Below are 20,652 nucleotides of genomic sequence, written 5' to 3'. Positions count from 1 at the left end.
AAAGTAGGGAGAATCAGCAGCTGTGAAGGGGTGAATATCATACAAACTGTGACAATCCATCATGGGGACATTTAATTAGTAAATTTGGGAAATAAATCCCCATTTAGGGCAGTAGTTGCATTCCAGGGAATCCTTTAAATCATGCTTTTTTTTTTTTAAATTACAAGTCGGCTGAAGGGACGCTCACTATCTCAGTAAATCGCTCTCATCATTTCCAGCTTCGGAAGGCATAAAACCAGAGACGTCTTTTAAAGGTCCTTTCCATGCAGTGAGCACCGCAAACCTTTATTGTACTAGACAATAACTGAAATATCAATGTTTGATATCTTGAATCCCTTTAAATACAAAAAAAAAACAATGTATCTGATACCTTTTGAAATGAATAAGTAAACACAAGTTATTTTCGGACGGTTGGATCTACCCGATGAGGGAGATGTAATGCAGAAGTGTTCCCTCTACTGGCCCCTATGGGGTTGTGCAGGCAAAACTTTTTCCTTATTACTTCACAATAACCGGCTGTTTCACACACATGCTGCTCTGAATTCACTATGTCAGATTTACTGTTTTCATGCCTTTTTTTTACGTATTAAAAAAATAAAATAAAAACCACTCACGTGGTCAGTCTGTTAAAATGGACAAAGACAAAGGAGGCTCTCTCCTGAACATGCAACATCTAGAACTACTCGGCGTTGGCCGCCGTTACTAACCAGCAGATGGCGGCCTTGCTCAGTTACAACTTAGCACGTACATCAAAAACATCTTGTGTAAGTTAAGAAATGCAGCCCTTCAGTTTTTTTTCTTTTTTTTTTACATAATTCAATGCTATATTCTCAAACAGGCAGTAGGTTTCGATATACAAAGTCCCAAATTGGATGTATAGCACGTAGGATAATGCAATATGATTAAATACAAAATGACAGAATATGATGCATAGAATAATAAATAACTGCTTCTTGTGACCCTAATCATTGTTTACGATCCTTCATTTTTTTTTTTTTTTTTGTATCACTAAAAATTGCACTTTTTATTGTAATTCAAGGCCGGCGAGTTTCCTCAAGTATGGCAGGCGATCGACGGTAAACCGGGGAAGACGCACCGTTACCATAAATCAGTCTTTTTCCCGAGTATTCATTTCAAAGAGTTTCCAAATTACGAATATTGCGTTTATCTGTAGGCGCTCCTCTGCAGCCGAGGCCCGGAGGTTCACTCGAGGATTTACAGTCAAGTCACATTTCAACACATTTCAACATCTTTTCTCGCGAAATCTGCGGACCGCCTTCGTCTTCCTCGTCTTGCAAACCGCGTTCAGTCGGTATCGTCGCTACGGGCGACACATCGACCGGCACCCGCCACCACCGAGACCTCGCCGTTCGCCGTCTCCCGCTCTTTCTCCTGCTCCGGCTGCTTGGAGCCCTGCTGATTCTGGTTGGGGTTGTTCTGGCTGCTCCACGACTTGCTCCGGCTGCGACTGGGCTCCAGGGACGGCCTGTTCCCGCTGCCCTGGACGGAAACCTTGCTCCTGTAGCAAATACAACACACCAGACCCAGGAAGGCCCGTCTCATCTCGCGGCTGGCCAGAGTGTATATGATGGGGTTCATGGCCGAGTTGAGCACGGCCAGCCCGATGAACCAGTCGGCCTTGTAGAGGACGGAGCACCGCACCCCGCACGCCACGTCCACCAGGAGCAGCACGAAAATGGGCGTCCAGCAGGCGATGAAGATCCCGACGACGATGATGACCGTGCGCAGCAGAGACATGGCGTGCTCCGAGTTGCTGTGCTTGCTCACCTTCTGACTGCTGGACTTGACCAGGACGTAGATTCGGGCGTAGAGCACCGACATCGCCAACAGCAGCGCCATGTAAATGGTGATGGAGAAAGCCAGGTATTTCTTGGAGTAGAGCGGGAGGACCGTGGAGCAGTCGGGCAGGTTATCTAAGCAGTTCCATCCCAGAATAGGCAAAGCGCCGAAAGTTATCGCGATGAGCCAGCAGGTGCCGATGAGCAGGAAAACCCTGTAATTCTTGTTGGCGTCGTAAGGCCTCATCTTGATCATGGTCAGGTGTCTCTCGATGGCGATGGCCAGGAGGCTGAAGATGGAGGCGCCGAGGGCGACGAACATGCTGCCCTCTCTGACGAACCACAGCGCCGTGGACAGGTGGAGGGTCTTCTCCCCCGAAAGCAACAGGTTGACCAGATAGGCCACCCCGGCCAGCATGTCGCACAGCGCCAGGTTCCCGATGAAGAAGTACATACGGTTGTGGAAGCGATGGTTCCTCCATATGGCAACCAGCACGGCCAGGTTCTCCAGGACGATGAAGCTGCACACCACCAGGAACACCACGATCTTGGGGTCCGAGGGGCCGCCGGCGTGGTCGGCAAAGCCGGGCCGGTTGTCCAGCTTGCCCGTGTGGTTGTAGTGCAGGACAACCTGAGGGTTTATCATCTTCACGGCACCGGCTGCTGACAGGGGAGGTCAGAAGTCAGGTGCCAGGAGCCCCACCCTTGTTCAGCTGCGGAAGAAGAGCCACATTATTATTCCGTGTTTGTGCAGAAATACTAATATTTGTGGGATTTTAAATCAACCCCAAGGCCTGAACACTGTGGAAAAATGAAAAAGCACAATGATGATAAGACCCCTTTTTGACAGCCCAATATGTAATGGTATTTGCTTGTGTTTGGAAAATCATGCACCACATACACCACATACACACACACACACACACATACACACACAAAAGTATCTTGTCTCCAGTGATGAAACTCAACCTTTTTCATTTTAAACACATTTAGCTTTCCTGCTCATTCCTGCTGATTTGCACATTTTTGACTTTTTTAAACGTTTCTGGTTTATTAACTGGATGTGTCTATGTAAGTCACTTCTAGTTCCATTTATTGGCAATTTCTCAACGTTTTCCTGCCAATTTCTTTGTCATTTTTTTTCTAGCCCATCTGCTTTGTGCTTGATCATTTTATTTTCGTTTATTTTTACTTATTTGATGTCATTACAAATCTATTCGGAAGCCCCCGCAGAGTTTAAGGTTATTCTTTTGGCTGGTTTTCAAGAAACCCCCGGCTGACAAGGACGCACATTTCTGCACATTTTGCATGAGTTTCTATGAACTTTCATTGCAAATGACATTATTATTAACTTATCGATTATAGGATTCTTTGGAAAGGTTAGAAATCCATAATATCGTGTATTTTTTTCTAGTTTTTTGGATGATGTTTGACTCCAGTGTCCAGCGGAATCTCGGATCGGCGCCACGTAAGAACCAACTATTCCAGTTTTTAAAAGCGTTTTCAGAAAAGATCGGTCACTTTACGCGACGTGTAACGTCCACGCAGGGGACAGCAGCGTGGGAGAGAGTGGGAGTGTGGGAAGACTCACCGTGGAAAGCTCGCAAGTCGTCTCGACTGGAACCCACGCATCTCCGGATTCCGTTAAAAAAAAAAAGCAAAAACAAAAAAATAAACAAAATTAAAACTTTTATTTCCCGGTGCGCTTCGGAGAGCTGTGCTTCATCTTTTCCTCCAAACTCAAGAGTTGCCGATGTTAGGCTGGAAGTCACACCCTCCACCCTCCACCCCACGCAGCCTCCAGCCCTCCCCCGGGTCACCGCGCCTGCCAGGGCCGTGCGGAGGCAGCGGCGGACCCGGGGCTCCAGGGAAGATGGGATCCTGGGGGGGGGAATAAAACCTTAAAAAAAAAAAAAAAAAAAAAAAAAAATCTGAATTAAATGAATACAAATAGAAAATGAATAATACAAAATAAAAAATAAAATCAACAATTAAAAAAAAGAAATACTGTAGTGGGTCACGACTGTTGGGTTTTATGTTGGGTATGTACTGTATGTCCCTTCAGCCGCAGGGGATCTCAAAATCATAAACCATAATTTTTTTTTTTTCAAAAATCTCACCCATTTACTGAAAATCGTAATATTCATAACTGTGCAATATTTCATTTCATAACAGCTGCATGTGCAATATTTTTTCGTACTCCTTGCGCACTCCTTATCTTTCACCTGGTACTTAAGACCTTAAGACACTTTATAGCCTTGACTTGTTACTTAGACACTTTATAGTTTTATTTGTATTTCTTAGTCCCCCCCCCCCCTTTTTTTATTTTATTTTATTTTTTTACTGCTTATACAATTTTCTACCATTATTTATTATTGTTATGTTTTACTTGAAACTCAGGCACAACAATTTCCTTCGGGAGAAGTAAAGTTGTTCTTATTCTTATTCTTATGCTTGTTTTCTGTGTGATTTTGGGGTTGCTGGGACTTTTGTGGGTGTGGTTTGGGTTGCAAGGAATTCTGGGGTTTTTATCTGGAATTGGTTTGTTTGGCGTGGCTGTGGCCAACGACAGCCATTGCTTATTAAACGGACGTTTTACCATCAACCTAAAACACTACAATACTTTAAAATTTAACCCGGATAAACACAGACATACATTTATTCCCTCACTTCAGGCCATCTCAACTCAAAATGCATCTTTTTAAAATGGCCTATTTCATCTGACACCAACTGCTCTATCCCTTTTTTATGTGTATGTTTATATATGTATGTATTAAAATATGGCTCAAAAAATAAAGGGAACCCTTAAACAACACAATGTAACTTCAAGTCAGTCAGACTTCTGTGAAATCAAACTGTCCACTTAGGAAGCAACGCTGATTCATTTGGACTTGTTTTAAGGACATTACGTCCAAGTTGGATCAGCCTGGAGTGTGTTTTTCCGCTTTCATTTTGAGTGAGACTCCAAATCCAGACCTCCAGGGGTCAATACATTTGATTTCCATTGATCATTTTTGTTATCAGCACATTCAACTATGCAAAGAACAAAGTATTTAATAAGAATATTACATTCATTCATATCCACGATGTGTTATTTTACTGTCCCCTTTATTTTTTGATCCGTGTATATTCATGTGTGTGTGCATTTACTTTTGTGTACGATTTTTATTTACTTATTTTTTACCCCTTTGTCACTTTTATTATTTTTATTATCATTGTTTCTCTTAAATTTGTATTTTTTGTATATATCTTAGGATGTTGAGTAAGGTGCCTGAAACAAAATGTATTATTATTATTATTTTTGTTCTGAAAATTTTTTACTAATTTGGACCATCTGATGTCATAAGTGGGATGAGACAGGGGTGATTTATTTTATGATTTTATGATTCTCCTGCAAGTCCCCCCATAAAATGTCACAAAAGTGTATGATGGATATCATAGGCAATATTGACAAGTACCAGACAGTTTGGGAAAAATACTCCTTCAATTATTTTTGCATTCAAACTAGTCATTACTATTAACCTTTATGTCCAATTAATATTATTAATATTACCGAATAGGTTGCTGGGACTTTTGTGGGTGTGGTTCGTAATTTGACGATGGTAAAAACAATACTATTCGATATGTGTATGTGAAACCCCCACAGCAGACGTTTACGTCATTTTACGGCCTGCGGGCCACATTCGGCCTGATTTGCTTTTTCATCTGGCCCGCCAAACTACTTTCTTTGAATATTTTATTAAGTATTTTCGATCAATATTGAATTTAGAATTTAGGGTCGCTGCCTATCATACGCCGTGAGCTGAAAACATACCTCTTCACCAAGCACTACCCTACTAATCGCACTTAGCCCCAAACACCCCTCACCAAAAACAAAAAAAAAAAAAAAAAAAAAAAAAAAAGGGGATGAAATTAATATATGTATGTACATGGTTCTGAGATGGCTGTTTGGTTGGAGTGGTCACTTCTGACTTCCGACTACTGATACTTCGGATCTTCGGTGACTGAACTGCACTTCTTGTAAGCTTCTTTGCATAAAAGCGTCTGCAAAATGTAATGTAAATGTAATGTCATTCACATATCTGGGTCTTGAATGACTCTGCTGCATGTTTGTGCACCCATGCAGACTCAAGGAGAACATGGAGATAGCACTGTCGGAATCAAGCTAGGTTGCTATGAGTTTGAAGTGCCAAATACTGCACCACTTTGCCGCCCTCCACTGGACATTCCTGAGCCAAATTTAACCATTTTAACCCAAGCGAGGTCGGCGCAGTGGTTGGCGCTTCGTCCTCGCATCACGAAGGACCCTGATTCGATTCCGACAAGGAGAAGTTTACATGCTCACCTCCGTATTTGCGTGGGTTTTCTCTGAATTTCCTCCCAGTTTTCCAAAAACATGCAGCAGGTTAAAAATTTGAGAAAATTGCCCCGTATGAGTGAGTGTGTTTGTCTTTGCATGTTGCCCTGCGATGGACTGGTAACCAGTCCGTGGTGTAACCCGTCTCTTGTCCGATGGCAGCTGGGAAGAGACGACCAGCGAATAAAAAAAAAAAAAAAAAAACATAAGATAATTTATCAAAAATCATCGAAAGAGACGGACAGAAAATCAGGGTAAAATCAAGCAACTTCAAAATGAGAATAAAGAAAAAGAAATATTTTTGCTGCTTAAAAATGTGATGTGGAGATGCGAAGGTGAGGAAGGCGGGTGGACTTTATTGGTTTATTTCTTTTTCACAAGGGAAGAAATAAGAAGTGTCGCCGCTCGTTGGCATCGTCGCAGCTTTCTAGCTTCTTTCTATATTTTTTTTTTTTTTTTTACTCTCACGATTGACTGTGCTTTGCTTTTTCCCCCCTTATTTTCTCCAGTGTGGTGTTTGGTTGGGCCGGCGCTGCACCGCGGGCACCAAGGTCGCTTTAGTTCACGTTCCTTTTATTTTTCTCTCTCGGTCTGGGACATTTACTTTGATTTCACTCCAACATAATATATCACTCAGTTTTTCACCAACCATGAATCTATATTTGTGAGTATGTCACGGTCAGAACTGTGTATTTGTATATTTTACCCTCAGAGTTCTCTGTTTTTTTTTTTTTTTTTCCTATATTTCTGCATGCAATTTACCCAAATCAATGTATAGTAAAATAACCAAAATGTAAATCTCTAAAAGATCAGAGAGGAATTATTTGAAAAATAATATATCAAGAACTGACAAGAATAAATAAACCAAAAAAAAAAAACTATTTACATGATCTGAAAATCAACACAAAATTGTTTTTTTTTTCTTACAAGGGAATCTGATGGAAAGGACACGTCAACCGTTTCACTCCAGAGTTCTTTCCCACGCTTTTTTTTTTTTTTTCCCTCTGAAAGCGTCTGGTTTCTACCAGAACTGGCTCCCAAATATTCCTGATATCGCGACTCGCGTTCGTAGATCTGCCTCATAAACTCTGAGTTTTTATGAGCAGCGGGGGGGAAAAATAGACGTCCCGGCAAAAGTGAAGCTCCCGCATTGAACCGAAGGAAAGAGTGGAAAAAAGTGGGGAGACTTTAAACGATTTTGGTTTCCCCGTGTAAAAGATTTTCCATCTGTATTTGATCATACATGATAAATGTCAAAAACAAGCGACTAAAGTGTAAAAGCCCCATAAAAGACTATAAATAGAAAAACAACTTAGACGATAAGAGCTAATAACGCCATCATCTCTCATGGGTCAGAATTCTCTCCATCTAAAACTCATCCGGGTTAAAAAGGTTCGTTTTTAATGCCGCGGATCTCAAGAGGGAAAAAGAAAGAAAGAAAGTGAACAAGTACAAGCAGCCCATCCTTTGTTCTGGTCCTTCTGTCGTGACCTCATATCCAGGAAGGATGGGCAGGGCTGGCAGCAAACGGCACGACCCGGAGAGCGTCCGAGAGCCACATGGACGGACGACGGCTCGATTTCCTTCGCCCGGCGGAGACTTTGAAGACTCCTACTCAGCCCTAAATGGCCGGGATGTGACCTAAATTGAATAAAAATCCAGAACTTCCACCGAGAATAATTGAGCGGTGAGCCTGTGTGCGCAAGAGTATGACTAAAAGGCAAAGAATGTTGCCTCGCTTCACATATCGCCACACGTTCGGCCGCTCGCGACTTTTCCCCAAATGAGGCACATACTGTACCGACGCAGACCAAATCATTAGATACTATATCTTGGTTATTAACCCCCAGGAATGTTTTCTGCGGTTGAACAAACAACCCTGGTCTGGCACGGGTCCATTCGCATCATTTCCTACAGGTCGCACCGTGCCAGAAGCAATGGGAAAGTCTCCGGGAAAAAGCCAAATAGTTGCTCGGGACCCGCAACAAATCTGGGACCAATCACGGCGAGGGTCCACGCGAAGGCAGCTGGATTAACAGAGCGGGAACATGGTTGGAAAAACCTTGGGTTTCTCAGCAAAAAATACAGAGATGTGGCGTTCGCATCTGCATTTACATAAACTTCGGGGCCAAAAATGAAACCATCAGCAAGTACAAACCCATAATATGTGGTCTGAGCGAGTCCGTGTCTGATGTGTATTCATAGACTACTGAAGAGGAGCATGGGTGGAGGGTTTTTCGCTCTCAAAGGACCACCCTCACTTTGTTCTTCGGTTTCAGCGAGACTGACTTTTCCTGTCATCTTTGTCAGCGGGACAATAATTAAAGTTCTGCCGTTTTTCGGGAGCCGCATCTCGCCCCGAGTCCCCCGGTCCGACATATGTGCGATTCCCTGCCATTATAATGCCATATTATTTCAACATAGACCTACGAGCTCCAACCCCTCATTTTGAAGGAGCTGCACAATATAAGCGCCCTTCCCTCATTGTAGCCTCACAGCTGGAGAAACCATTCCTCCAGGGGAAAGTTTCCACTACCCGGCGACTGCCCGACCGCAAACTTTATACTGTATACACTTTCTGCGCGCTTAAGCCAAACAATAATAGGCTGTACAGTAGAGCTCCGGCAGCACTGTTGAGAATTCTGCACTCAAGTTTTTATTACCAAAATGAGTACCTATAGTTCTTGCAGTACAGAAAAAAAAATACACCCGGTTGTGTTTTGTATATCACACCGTTTAAGTGCCGATCCTGCTGAACCAGTAGCCAGCCGTATCCATTTCGCTACCCGTCTCGCTGTCTAGCTATCTCGCTATCTCGCTACGGTGAGTACTCGGGAAAAAATGCAAATTGTATTTCTATAGGTAGATACACTCTTGTAATGGGTACAAAAATGAGATTTTAAATAGCTTGATTACAAATATATTTTTTTTAGTGTATTGGGTCAATACCTGTTTTATAATAACAACAATAATAATAATAATAATAATAATAATAATAATAATAATAATGAAACAAGTACTGACCAAATACACTAAATAAAATGTATCTGGAATCAAACCATTTAAAATGTCATCTTTAATTCTATTTGTATTTGTATTTCTATTTTAATGCTAATAATATAATAATAATAATAATAATAATAATAATAATAATAATAATAATAATAATAATAATAATAATAATAAAACAAGTACTCACCCAATACACTAAATAACATCTGGAAGCAAATAATTTAAAATCTCATTCTTTTTATTTGTATTTGTATTTTAATACTACTACTTCTACTACTACTACTACTAATAGTAAAAGAAGTACTGACCCAATACAATAAATACAATAAATCTGGAATCAAACAATTTAAAATCTCATTTTTATTTTTATTTCAATAATAATGATGATAATAATAGTAATAATAATAATAATAATAATAATAATCATCATCATCATCATCATCATCATCATATAAATATATGCATTGTTTAATGCCTACACAATTGCATTTATTACTAAAAATGTAATTCATGCTGCATTGAGATGCTATCCTTCCTGGGTTTGCCCGGCCTCTCACCCAATGACAGCGAGGATCTGCTCCTTGGTGTTATTACTAAAACAAATAAATAATCACCTTGACGCTGGCGATGACAGAGAGAAAAAGTGCCATTAAAGAGTCAAAACTGGAAATTGAGAACCGAATATAGATTTCGTTCATTTCAGCTGCTCCCTTTCGGGCTGGTCCCAGCCAATCCTCCGCCTCCATCCATCCTCTCCTCTTACATGTATTGACCTTTTGATATTTTTCCTCATCCAGAGATCCTCACGTGAGGAGGCTTCCCGTCCGCAGATGCACTGAACAGCGTTTCACCAACTCTTGGCATAGACTGGTGGAGATATTAATTTTTAAACTTAATGCACGTGAAGACCGTTATTAAGACATTCATAATTGATTATAATGCATTTTATTTGACCGGTGACATAAGAGCCTCCCGTCAAATAAGAAGAGACGTGAGTGACATACGAGCGGCCGGATAGGAGGATGATAACTGCCCTGTACTTAGCACCATAAGCACATTATACGATCTATTTAGTTAGCATCGCTGCAGCATTACGCCGCCCGAGCCCGGCCTCGTTCGGGCTCTCAACCCTTCATCAGAGAGCTGGAGGGGTCAGAATTCTGGGCAGTGGGCACATTTGTGTGCAATTATATGAAAACCCTGCCTTTAATTTCACCCTCGCCTTTCTGAGGCCAAAACACACCCCGTGAGTCTGGGCTGCAAATCTGAGGCGCGCAGTCCCCTCCTGCCCCGTGGCTTTGCGGTGACAGTATTTCTGGGCCCGGCGGCCTCTTGCATGCAACTTAACAGAAGGGAGTCCTGAGCGACGTCTCTGAAGCGTAATTTCAGTTGTGGCACAGTTTAGTCTAGAATCCACAGATGGCCGCACGAACAGAAATAGGTCTTTAGTTCTGCCATTTCCTTAAGCTGCTGGGATACTTAATGCCTTTACCTTTGCTTTTTCACCACGCTTTTCGTATACGCTTAAATCCCGCAGAGAGATTAGTCGGATGCCTTTGTCAAGCCCTTTGCCAGTAACTTTCTTTCCGCTGTTGGATCAGACGATATGAATGCGCAGATCTAAGGTTCATGGACCAAAGCTCCTCCACGCTGATTTTGGAAAATAGTAACTGTAGTTTTTAAGCGATATTTTACCCCTTGCCCAAACTGCAAATCCTAGTCAATGCACCAAACCCTATAAACAATAATTAAAGGTCTTAATTCACTTTTTTAATACTTTCTAATAAAGCAGCTTTTTGAATTGAACAGGTTTTAATCAATACAACCCCTACTTATACATAAATTACTACATGTAATCATATAAATGGACTTGTAAATACACACGTATATATGTTACATATATTTTTATATACCTTTACATTTATTTTTATGTATTTCTTTTGATCTTTACTGTTCTTTTGATTTTTTTTTTTTCATTATTCCCTATTTTCTTCTTGTTTTTTAAGATCGAGTTCTCTTTCAATTCTTTCCCTCTTGACTCTTTTCCTCTTGGGGATCAATTAAGTATTTTGATTCTGATTCTGATTTTGAATTGCATATTTTTCTTTTTATTATACTATTCTGCAAGGTGGGGGCTCCAGTTGGGTGTGAATTTTCAAATACGATGTTTGTTCACACAACCGCTTGATTCAAAAGACCTACTTTGATGAAACCATGACAACCTGACCACCGGCAATTTTTAGCATTCCTCGAAAATGAATTTGTTGCCGATAGTCGGTCCCAACATAGAAACTTACCTTGAAATTGTGTCCTTTGAGAAAATGGTTCGGCTTTTTGTTTATAAAAGCGTTTTATCTGAATATATTTCTAAAACAAATAATTTTGAACTGATCTTCTCATCAAGCCCTTTGTCACCGTCATGATTTTTTACTTTTAGTGTTTTGTGCGTGTACTCTGTTATTGAGCGTCGTATGTCCATACAGGTGCGAACTGGTGTATTACGATTGTAAAATACTTGGCGTTTGGTCCAATTTATAAATCCAGGCCTGGTTCTTACGTCACATTGGACAAAAGGCGGTTAAGGCACAGCCCTAAAAAGATGCAAGATGACTGCACTGCACCCCAGTAAACATTTATTTAAAAAAAAAAAAAAAAAAAATGAAAGGGAAAAATTCTGCAGGTATCTGTGAGTGCAAATACAGAAAATCAAATAACTATGTTATCATTTTACGTCAAAGACCTTTGTCCTGACAAGCACAGCCTGGTGCAAAGCAAAAGCAGGCCTTTCCTTTTTTTTTTTTTTTTTTTTTTTTTTTTTTTGTTGAGTGCAACTGTATTTGCCTCGCAGCAGTTAAAGTGAGCTCGGAGCAACAGTCCATTTATCCTGGGCTGTGACGACTGCTTTCCTCTCCCAGACCCATTAGATGTCCAGTACTCAGACCTTGTTGTATTGATGTCCAACAATCACTGGTCATTGTATCGTCTTACTGGATGGATGGATGGATGGATGGATGGATGGATGGATGGATGGGTGGATCCACTAAATTCTGCGCTAAATTCAAGACTTGCGCTAAATTTGGCAAAACCCTGAACACTTTAACTTTTTTTCCCACTATTTTCCTATTTTACTTTTTCACTTTTTTTACTTTCTTTTTTGTTTATCTGTCTTATATGTCTAACCGAGAGATGCTGCTATTGTTGTATTGTTGTGTTTTGTCCTGCCTTTTAAGGTTGGTTTATGTCTTCTTTTGATAACATTGAACCTGAAAACTATTATCTCTAAATTTTGTTGCACTCTGTGTGACGTCAATAAAAGTCTTGAATCTTGGATGGATGGATGGATGGATCTACTAAATTCGGCGCTAAATTCAAGACTAGCACTAAATTCGGCACAACCCTGAACACTTGAACACTTTTTCCCACTTTTTTACCTTTTTTTTCTTTCAACATATTTATCTATTCATTGTTCCAGAAGTTACTTTGCATTTTTTATCTTTTTTTGTTTTTCTGTCTTATATGTCTAACCGAGAGATGCCGCTATTGTTGTATTGTTGTGTTTTGTCCTGCCTTTTAAGGTTGGTTTGTTGGTTTGTGTTTTTGATAACACTGAACCCGAAAACTACTGTCTCTAAATTTTGTTGCACTCTGTGTGACGTCAATAAAAGTCTTGAATCTTGGATAGATGGATGGATGGATCCACTAAATTCGGCACTAAATTCAGGACTCGCACTAAATTCGGCACAACCCTGAACAGTTGAACCCTTTTTCCCCACTTTTTAACTTTTTTTCTTTCTACATATTCATCTATTTATTCTTCTAGATGTAAATTTGTATTTTCTGTCTTGTTTTTTTATCCATCATTATGGTTTTATATCTAATGAGTCAGTCACCGTTGGTTATTTAACAAAATTTTCACCTTTTCCGTATTGTTTTGAACGATATGAAATTCGCAATTTTGTGCTACTGGGTTGACAAAGAAATTGATGTGTGTTTAAAATATCTTCTTTTTTTTTGGAATCTAAATTGTAATGATGATTTGGCAAACGGCGGAATGTTATAGGTGGAAAGCGCTCAACGCTTAAATTGCATCTTGGATCAATTCTTCCCTCTTTCCTAAGTGCTACAATCACGGGATTGGATTCAAAACTGGTTATAGAAAATTATTTGTACACAGAAGCAAAATTGCTTATGTATACAAATAAGACATTAGTATCAAGTAACAAGATTGTCCTCCCTGGATCAATGCGATGCTTCCACCGCTTTCGATATGCTACCACCCTGTGTGTGTCGCTGCATCCCTGCAGAGGACACTCACAATCTGTCAGAAGTTGTTTTAAGAGAATGGAGAGAAATATAAAATATAACATACTTATCTTTTCACCCTTTACGGTTATTGTAGTAAAAACCTTGGCCAGCTCATGAAGTAGTCAGTCTCTCCTCTTCAGATGGTGGTGCAATCAATACAATTATTGTGTAGAAAGCTACTAAGATGCCTGGTAAGTGAAGTGGGAACCTTCAGAGGGCGCCTGTTTAACTGTAAATATGCATTAGGCTGTACTATTACTACAAATAAGTGAAAGTGACAGTTACATTATACAAGGATATACCTGTGTGCTGTACTTGATACCAACCTTCAAAGATTTGTTTCGTTCAACATTGTAAATTCATTTTAAAAACAAGTATCATTTTTAAACTAGGGCTGTCAAATGATTACAATTTTAATCAAATCAATCCAATGGGTATTAATGGATTCATCTAGATTAAACACAATTAATACCCCATTCGTTATCCAATGTTTTTCATTTTAGGGGCTTATGACAGAGGGCAATATGTTTGCGTAAAAATACATATATATGTATATATGTGCATATATATATAGTATATGTATATATATGTGTGTATATATATATACACACATATATATACATATATACACTATATATATACACATATATATGTATATAATGTGTATATATATATATATATGTATATAATCTGCCACCAGACACCATTGACAGCCAATCCACAAAGACGCAAATCAAACTAATCATCTAAATTAATTCATTTGGGGCAAGATGTTCATTTTGACTGTCCTACTCTAAATATTAAATGTTTTAGGAAATTGATTAAATAGAACAAAGCAAAATATGTATATTTTGTTTAAATTGTTAATATAAATGGTATATTTTTTTGAATTAAATAAAAATTAAATTGAATCAAAATTAGATTTAACTAAATTTTTAATGTAATTTTTATCTCAATCTAAAATGTAAATGTAAAAATATTGAATTACAAACAATTATATTGATATCATATAATTATTAATAATAATATTAATAATTATATATTTTACAAATTATAATTATATGTATTTTTTGATTTGTTTGTTTGTTTTATTTAAATCATCTGAGCTCATCATCTCATTTGGTTACCTGGTGACAAACTACCGTGATAATATGGATTTAAGATATTATCCACATTATACATATTAATGTATAATTTGCAGTAATTTTACTGTTATGGGTATTATTCATTCATTCAGTCATTATCTAAAGTGCTTGTCCTGCACACAGGCTTGTGAGGGGATCGATTAAAAAGAGAGGTAAAGTTTACCTTGGAGAGGTAAAACTATTTTTCCTATTAACCACTTTGATGGAAAGTGCGTTTACCATTGCATTATTATCATTAATGTATTTATTATTATTAATATTATTATTAAGAAGACTGCTGGCATTGATTCCGAGCTGAAGAACTTGAAGAGAATCCATGAAGGCACAGCGAGAAAGCAAAGCCCACACAAAGAAAAGAAACAGAAGAGGAAAAAAAAGCACTTTATTTAGTGCCATTCAGTTATTCATGCAGCACAACCTCAGCGAAATTTGACCGCTGCGTTTAACCCATCATGAGCCGTGGAAGCGGGCAGCCGCTGAGCAGCTTCTTGCTCAACAACCCTTTTCTCAGGCAGGGAGAAGCTGGAGAATTCAACCAGGGGAATGCAGAGTTCCAAATAAAGTGTGTGTGCGGCATGGGACGTGCTAGCAGTGATAGCATTTCTGGTTTATTGTGGAATATTACAAAAGGACTTGGAGGTAATAAGTGTTCGGTAACTGCATCCTTTTCTCAAACGATATATGCATTTTTAATAAGAGCTCAAAAGACTGGTGCCTCTCTGACCCTGACAATCACACACACTCACACACACACACACACACACACACACACTTGTGCAAACCGGAGGAGGATCTGCCACCGAAGGCCTGTCTGGGGGTCGAGGTGACTGTCTGCTGCCGGGGAACAAACACTTAAAAGAACTGATTGAGATTTTAATGGACCGCTTTATGACATTCCTCAACAGCAGGTACCGTCCTGTGCTTGGACTTTTAAAATTGTTTTGTAAAGTTCCTTCTCTTTATTGCTACGAAATCATGAATTAATTTTGTCCAAAATGACGCTTTTTGTAAAAATTTTTGAGTCCTTGGTTTTCAATCATCACTTTGGTAATAAATATTTTCTTGTTGTGAATGGCTTCCTACATATGTTACTTTACGATAAATTTGCACGCTTAGCTGTAATAACAAGAACAATCAAATTGGGCTTTTTCACTCGTCTTAAACCTGCGTGGACTTTGCGGACATTCATTCATTCATTCATTCATTCATTTATTCATTCAATAATTTTACCGCTTATCCTGCAGTCGGGGTTGCAGGGGTGGGAGGCCGGAGCCTATCCCGGCTGTCGGAGTTCACCGAGGACAGCCAATCACGGGGCGGCATACTGAAGTGTGGCATACCACCATTCACTCTCTCATTCACATATCATAGAGAGACATACAGTCTTTCATTTCACTCTGTGAATTAAGAGCCTCCAGTCAACCTTCTGCATGTTTATGGACTGTGGAAGGAACCCGGAGAAAATGGAGACTCCACGCTTTGCTGTTGAGGAAAGAGATTTGTTTTTGATGTGTCGAAGTGTTGTTGCGCAAGACATCGCTCCCTTGGTTCATCCGTGATTGGTTAAATGCAAAGACGGAATTTCCTGCAAGGTATTAATAAAGTGTAAATAATTATGAATCCAACCACGGACCTCCTTGCTGTGAGGTGGAAGCGCTAATCCCTGTGCTAACTGTCAAACAACTTAAAAAAAGGGAAACATTATTTGACCGTTGTCTGTTTTTCTGGGTGGTTCAGCGTTTCGGCCTCCCGGCACGAATGGTTCGATTCTATCGAGTGGACCTTTCTGTGTGGAGTTTGCATGTTCTCCTCGTGTCTGCGTGGGTTTCCACCGGGGTTCTCCTGTCTCCTCCCACAGTCCAAAAAAACATCTTCTCCTTTCGGCTTTTCCCTTCAGGGATCATCACAGCAAATCAACCTTTTCCATCTAACCCTATTCTCTGTATCCTCCTCTTTCACACACGCTACCTTCATATCCTCTCTCACTGCGTCCATAAATCTTCTTTTTGGTCTTCATCCAGACCTCCTGCTTGGCGGCTCCAATTCCAGCATCCGTCCACCAATATATTCACAATCCCTCCTCTGTTCATGACCCAACCATCGCAGTCTGGCTTCTCAGACCTTCTTCTCCAAAACACCTAAGATGTCCTGTCCCTCTGATGGACTCATTCCTGATCCTTTCCATCCTGGTCACTCCCAGAGAGAACCTCAGCATCTTCATCTCTGCGACCTCCAGCTCTGACCCTTGTCTTATCATCATTGCCGGTGTTTCTAGACCAGGGGTGGGCAAACTACGGCCCGCGGGCCACATCTGGCCCGTTGGGCTTTTTAATCCGGCCCGCCAAAGATTGGTACGGAATTCATACTCGATGTGAATGATTGAATGAGGAAGCTCAATCAGGAGATTATTTCATTTTTGAAGCTACTTGAGAATACTTGACAATTTTCCTGAGCTGAATGACACAGATTGAGCTTTGTGATTTAGCCTTTACTGTGGACATACTGACACACATGAATGGAGCTACAAGGGAAAAACTGGTTTGTGCATGAAATGCAAGCAAACGTCAGAGCCTTCAAAACCAAGCTGGTTTAATTTTCAAAGCAAATGTCAGATGAGTCTGATACGTACTGTTAACAAATGCGTTTTTAAAATTTTTATATGTATCGTATCTTGTGCTGACCCGGCTTGTCTGTCAAATTTTTTAAGTCAATGCCGCCCCTGAGCCAAAAAGTTTGCCCATCCCTGTTCTAGACCATACAGCAAGGGTGTCAAACTTATTTTCACAGACGGTTGCCATCAAAGGGCCATATTTAGCGGTAACAGTATAAATGTAACCAAATGTAATGTAAAATAAATGTAACTACTCTTTAATGTTAAATCTTCTTCTCCATCTAACCTAATTCTCTATCCAACTACCTTCATATCCATTTCATTACATCCTTAAATATTGTTTTTGGTCTTTTCCTCGAGACCTTCTGCCTGGCAGCTCTAATTCCAAATACGTCTACCAATTTAGGACTGTCTCAGAAAATTAGAATATTGTGATAAAGTTCTGTATCTTCTGTAATGCATTTAAAAAAAATCCAAAAATACTTTTTCATGATATTCTAATATTTTGAGATAGGATTTTTGAGTTTTCTTAAGATGTAAGCCATAATCAGCAATATTAAAATAATAAAAGGCTTGCAATATTTTAGTTGTTTGTATTGAGTCCAGAATGTATGACATTTTTGTTTTTGTAATTGCATTGCAGAAGATGAAGGACTTTATCGTAATATTCTAATTTTCTGAGACAGTCTTGTTTATTCTCCATCCCTCCTCTGTACATGACCGAACCCTCTCAGTCTGGCTTCTCTGACCTTCTTCTCCAGAACATCTAACATGAGGCGTCCCTCTGATCGACTCATTCTTGATCCTATCCATCCTGGTTACTCCCAAAGAGAACCTCAGCATTTTCATCTCCGCCTCCCCACTGTTAAATAACTCATTCAAATCCAAAATGTTACATATGCATTCCCATCTTTCTTGAAAACAGCCTTGCATCTGCATCAACTTTTCTCTTCCTGGACATTTAAGGATTGTATTTCTCAATTCCACTTGTTGAAAATCACATGGATGTGGATACACTGCAATCTAATGACGGGATGCCGTCACTTCGCGGGTAACATGATCGGCACAAATGCCGGGAAATGTAGTTTATGGTCGTTTGACTTATTTTAAGACAATCAGCCCTTTTGAGATGTTCTCGCCGGCTGCATAAAATGACGTGGCGGGCCAGATTTTGCCCGCAGGCCTTGAGTTTGACACGTGTCTTGTATCTTGTACACCTTTTCCTTTCATTCTAGCTGTTAGTCTTCTATGGCACAGTAACCCTGACACTGTTCTCCACCCATTCCAACCTGCTTGAACCTTTTCACCTGTTTCACACAGTCCAAAAACACGCAGAAATCGGAAAAAATTGCCCAAATGAGTGAGTGAGTGAATGGTCCTCTATTTATATGTTGCCCTGCGAGGATAAGCTGCAGACGACGGATATCAGGATGGATGTCTCCACGTTCTTCAATGTTCTTCGCTGTCTTTGTGAAAAAAAGCTTCTTGTGGACGACACCAGAGTGAAATCTCAAACCTTAAAAAAACAAAAAACAAAAAAAAACCTCACCCACTTACTGTAAATTGTAATAATTTATCTGTATATATGTTCATAACTACAATATTTCATAACAGCTACATTTACAATATTTTTTCATACTCTTGTGCACTCCTTATCTTTCACTTGGTACTTAAGACCTAAAAACACTTTATAGTTTTCACTTGTTACTTAAGACACTTAATAGTTTATTTGTATTTCTTATTCTCCCCCTTTTTTTTTTTTTTTACAATTTTCTACTATTATTTATTATTGTTATATTTTTCTTGTAACTCTTGCACAACAATTTCCTTCGGGATAAATAAAGTTGTTCTTATTCTTTTTCTAGTAAATTTGGAGCCACCTGAGTCTCTTTCTAATTATACAGTTTGCTTTTCTTTGTGTGTGTCGGACACACCGTCAGAGAAGAACCGCCGCTTTTTCAAGTTCTTTTGTTTAGAAGCCGTTTCCTCGTCGGACCCCCAGAAAACTTCAGAGCGGGTAGCCAACAAAAGTCCCAGCGGTTTGGCTTCTGGTTGCATTGTGTTTATAGATTGTCACACAGCTTCCTCAGAGGATGTCCCATTAGAGGAGCAACCGAGATGTGTTTGTGTATGCAAGGGTTACTCACACACACACACACACACACAAACGTGTACGCACACACACACTCGAACTCTCACCGCGAGGTTCATATTGTGAGGATCCTCAGAGTGATGACGAAATAATAATAGCGAGGAACACAAAAAGAACTGCAGGTCAAAAGGTCAGGAAGTCACACCTCAGGAGGGTCTGGGATCAGGAAGCCAGATGCGCACACACACACACACACATAAACACACACACACACAGACATATACACTGACGACATGTTTTGCGTCCTTGCCTTGTTGGGTGAAAACATTTCAACATAACCCCCAATTAACTTTATTTCCAGTACGGTGACGGTCAGATCGCATCAGCGAGGCTCGTGACGTCGTGAGGTTTTCACGGGTCGGTTCGTTCGGGAGAACGGCGAGATTTTTAAACCGTCAAAGAAATGTCAAAGCGAATTTTAGCCTGGGTAGAGCTCGAGTATCCAGTCCTTTTCAGACTGATTTGGCATCTTTTACCTCACAGCAAATCTCTGCGGGCAAATAAAGTTGTGACTTTCAGAGAAGTCAAATGTGACTCTTTATCGCCCCCTAGAGGAGTAAAGACATTCCAGACTGTTGATGCTCTTTGTTATTTATTATTTTCAAATTTTGCGTCTGATACATTATTTACCCTGACTTCACAGAATTCGGATATCTGTTGCTCTCAATTTTTTTTTTTTTTCATATATTTATATTTTGTTATATTTTTTGACACTTATTATCCAACATGAGTTGGTGATTTTAGAAATATTTATGAAGCACTGCAGTTCAACAGACAATTAATTGAACATTTAAATGTCCGATGAATTGCATTAACACATCTTTAAAGTCTCTTAGTTTTATTTTCAAGGAAACACCCTGTTTTCCTATTTTTGCAAAACTACCAAAAGCAAGGAAGGAGGCCAACGTTGGCGAAGCTGCGGAGGTCGGAGGCATCGACTCGGTGAGCCCGGCAGTTTATTCGTGCTCGTTCCAGTGTATTTATACGTGGATAAATACACATTATGCAGGTTTCTTTATGTTGGATACAATAAAACAAGCATGCCTGGTTTTAGTACCGCTTTTTTCCCACTAGAGGTCAGGATAAATAAACACACAAGCAGGGCCTGACGGGCAGCCAAAGAAATCTGCATTCTGCAGAAATAAAATAAAACCAACAATAGAAAGCTTTCTTCCGTGGTCATTATTTGTGGCAGAGCTGCGAGTGCAACAGTACAACTGAAAAATATCTAAGATGTTACAGAGCGGCAGATGGTGAAATCGCCCTCCTCT

The 20,652-nt window shown here is 39.8% G+C and overlaps 1 protein-coding gene across 1 annotated transcript; it reads right to left on the bottom strand.

Moving 5' to 3' along the window:
* Window positions 1-257: 257 nt before the first annotated feature.
* Window positions 258-3,538, bottom strand: s1pr3b (sphingosine-1-phosphate receptor 3b). Its single transcript, XM_086152067.1, has 2 exons — window positions 3,391-3,538; window positions 258-2,512 (listed from the first exon to the last, which is right to left on the bottom strand). Exon 2 carries the CDS (start codon window positions 2,443-2,445, stop codon window positions 1,306-1,308), a length of 1,140 nt encoding a protein of 379 aa, XP_086008193.1. The 5' UTR covers window positions 2,446-2,512; window positions 3,391-3,538; the 3' UTR covers window positions 258-1,305.
* Window positions 3,539-20,652: the final 17,114 nt, after the last annotated feature.

Source organism: Fistularia commersonii, chromosome 9 (assembly GCF_037954325.1).
Source record: "Fistularia commersonii isolate RoL2024-O1a breed Wild chromosome 9, RoL_Fcom_v1.0, whole genome shotgun sequence".
Taxonomy (NCBI): Eukaryota; Metazoa; Chordata; class Actinopteri; order Syngnathiformes; family Fistulariidae; genus Fistularia; species Fistularia commersonii.
The sequence above is the reverse complement of the archived record's forward strand: the minus strand, read 5'-3'. Positions and strand labels throughout refer to the sequence as shown.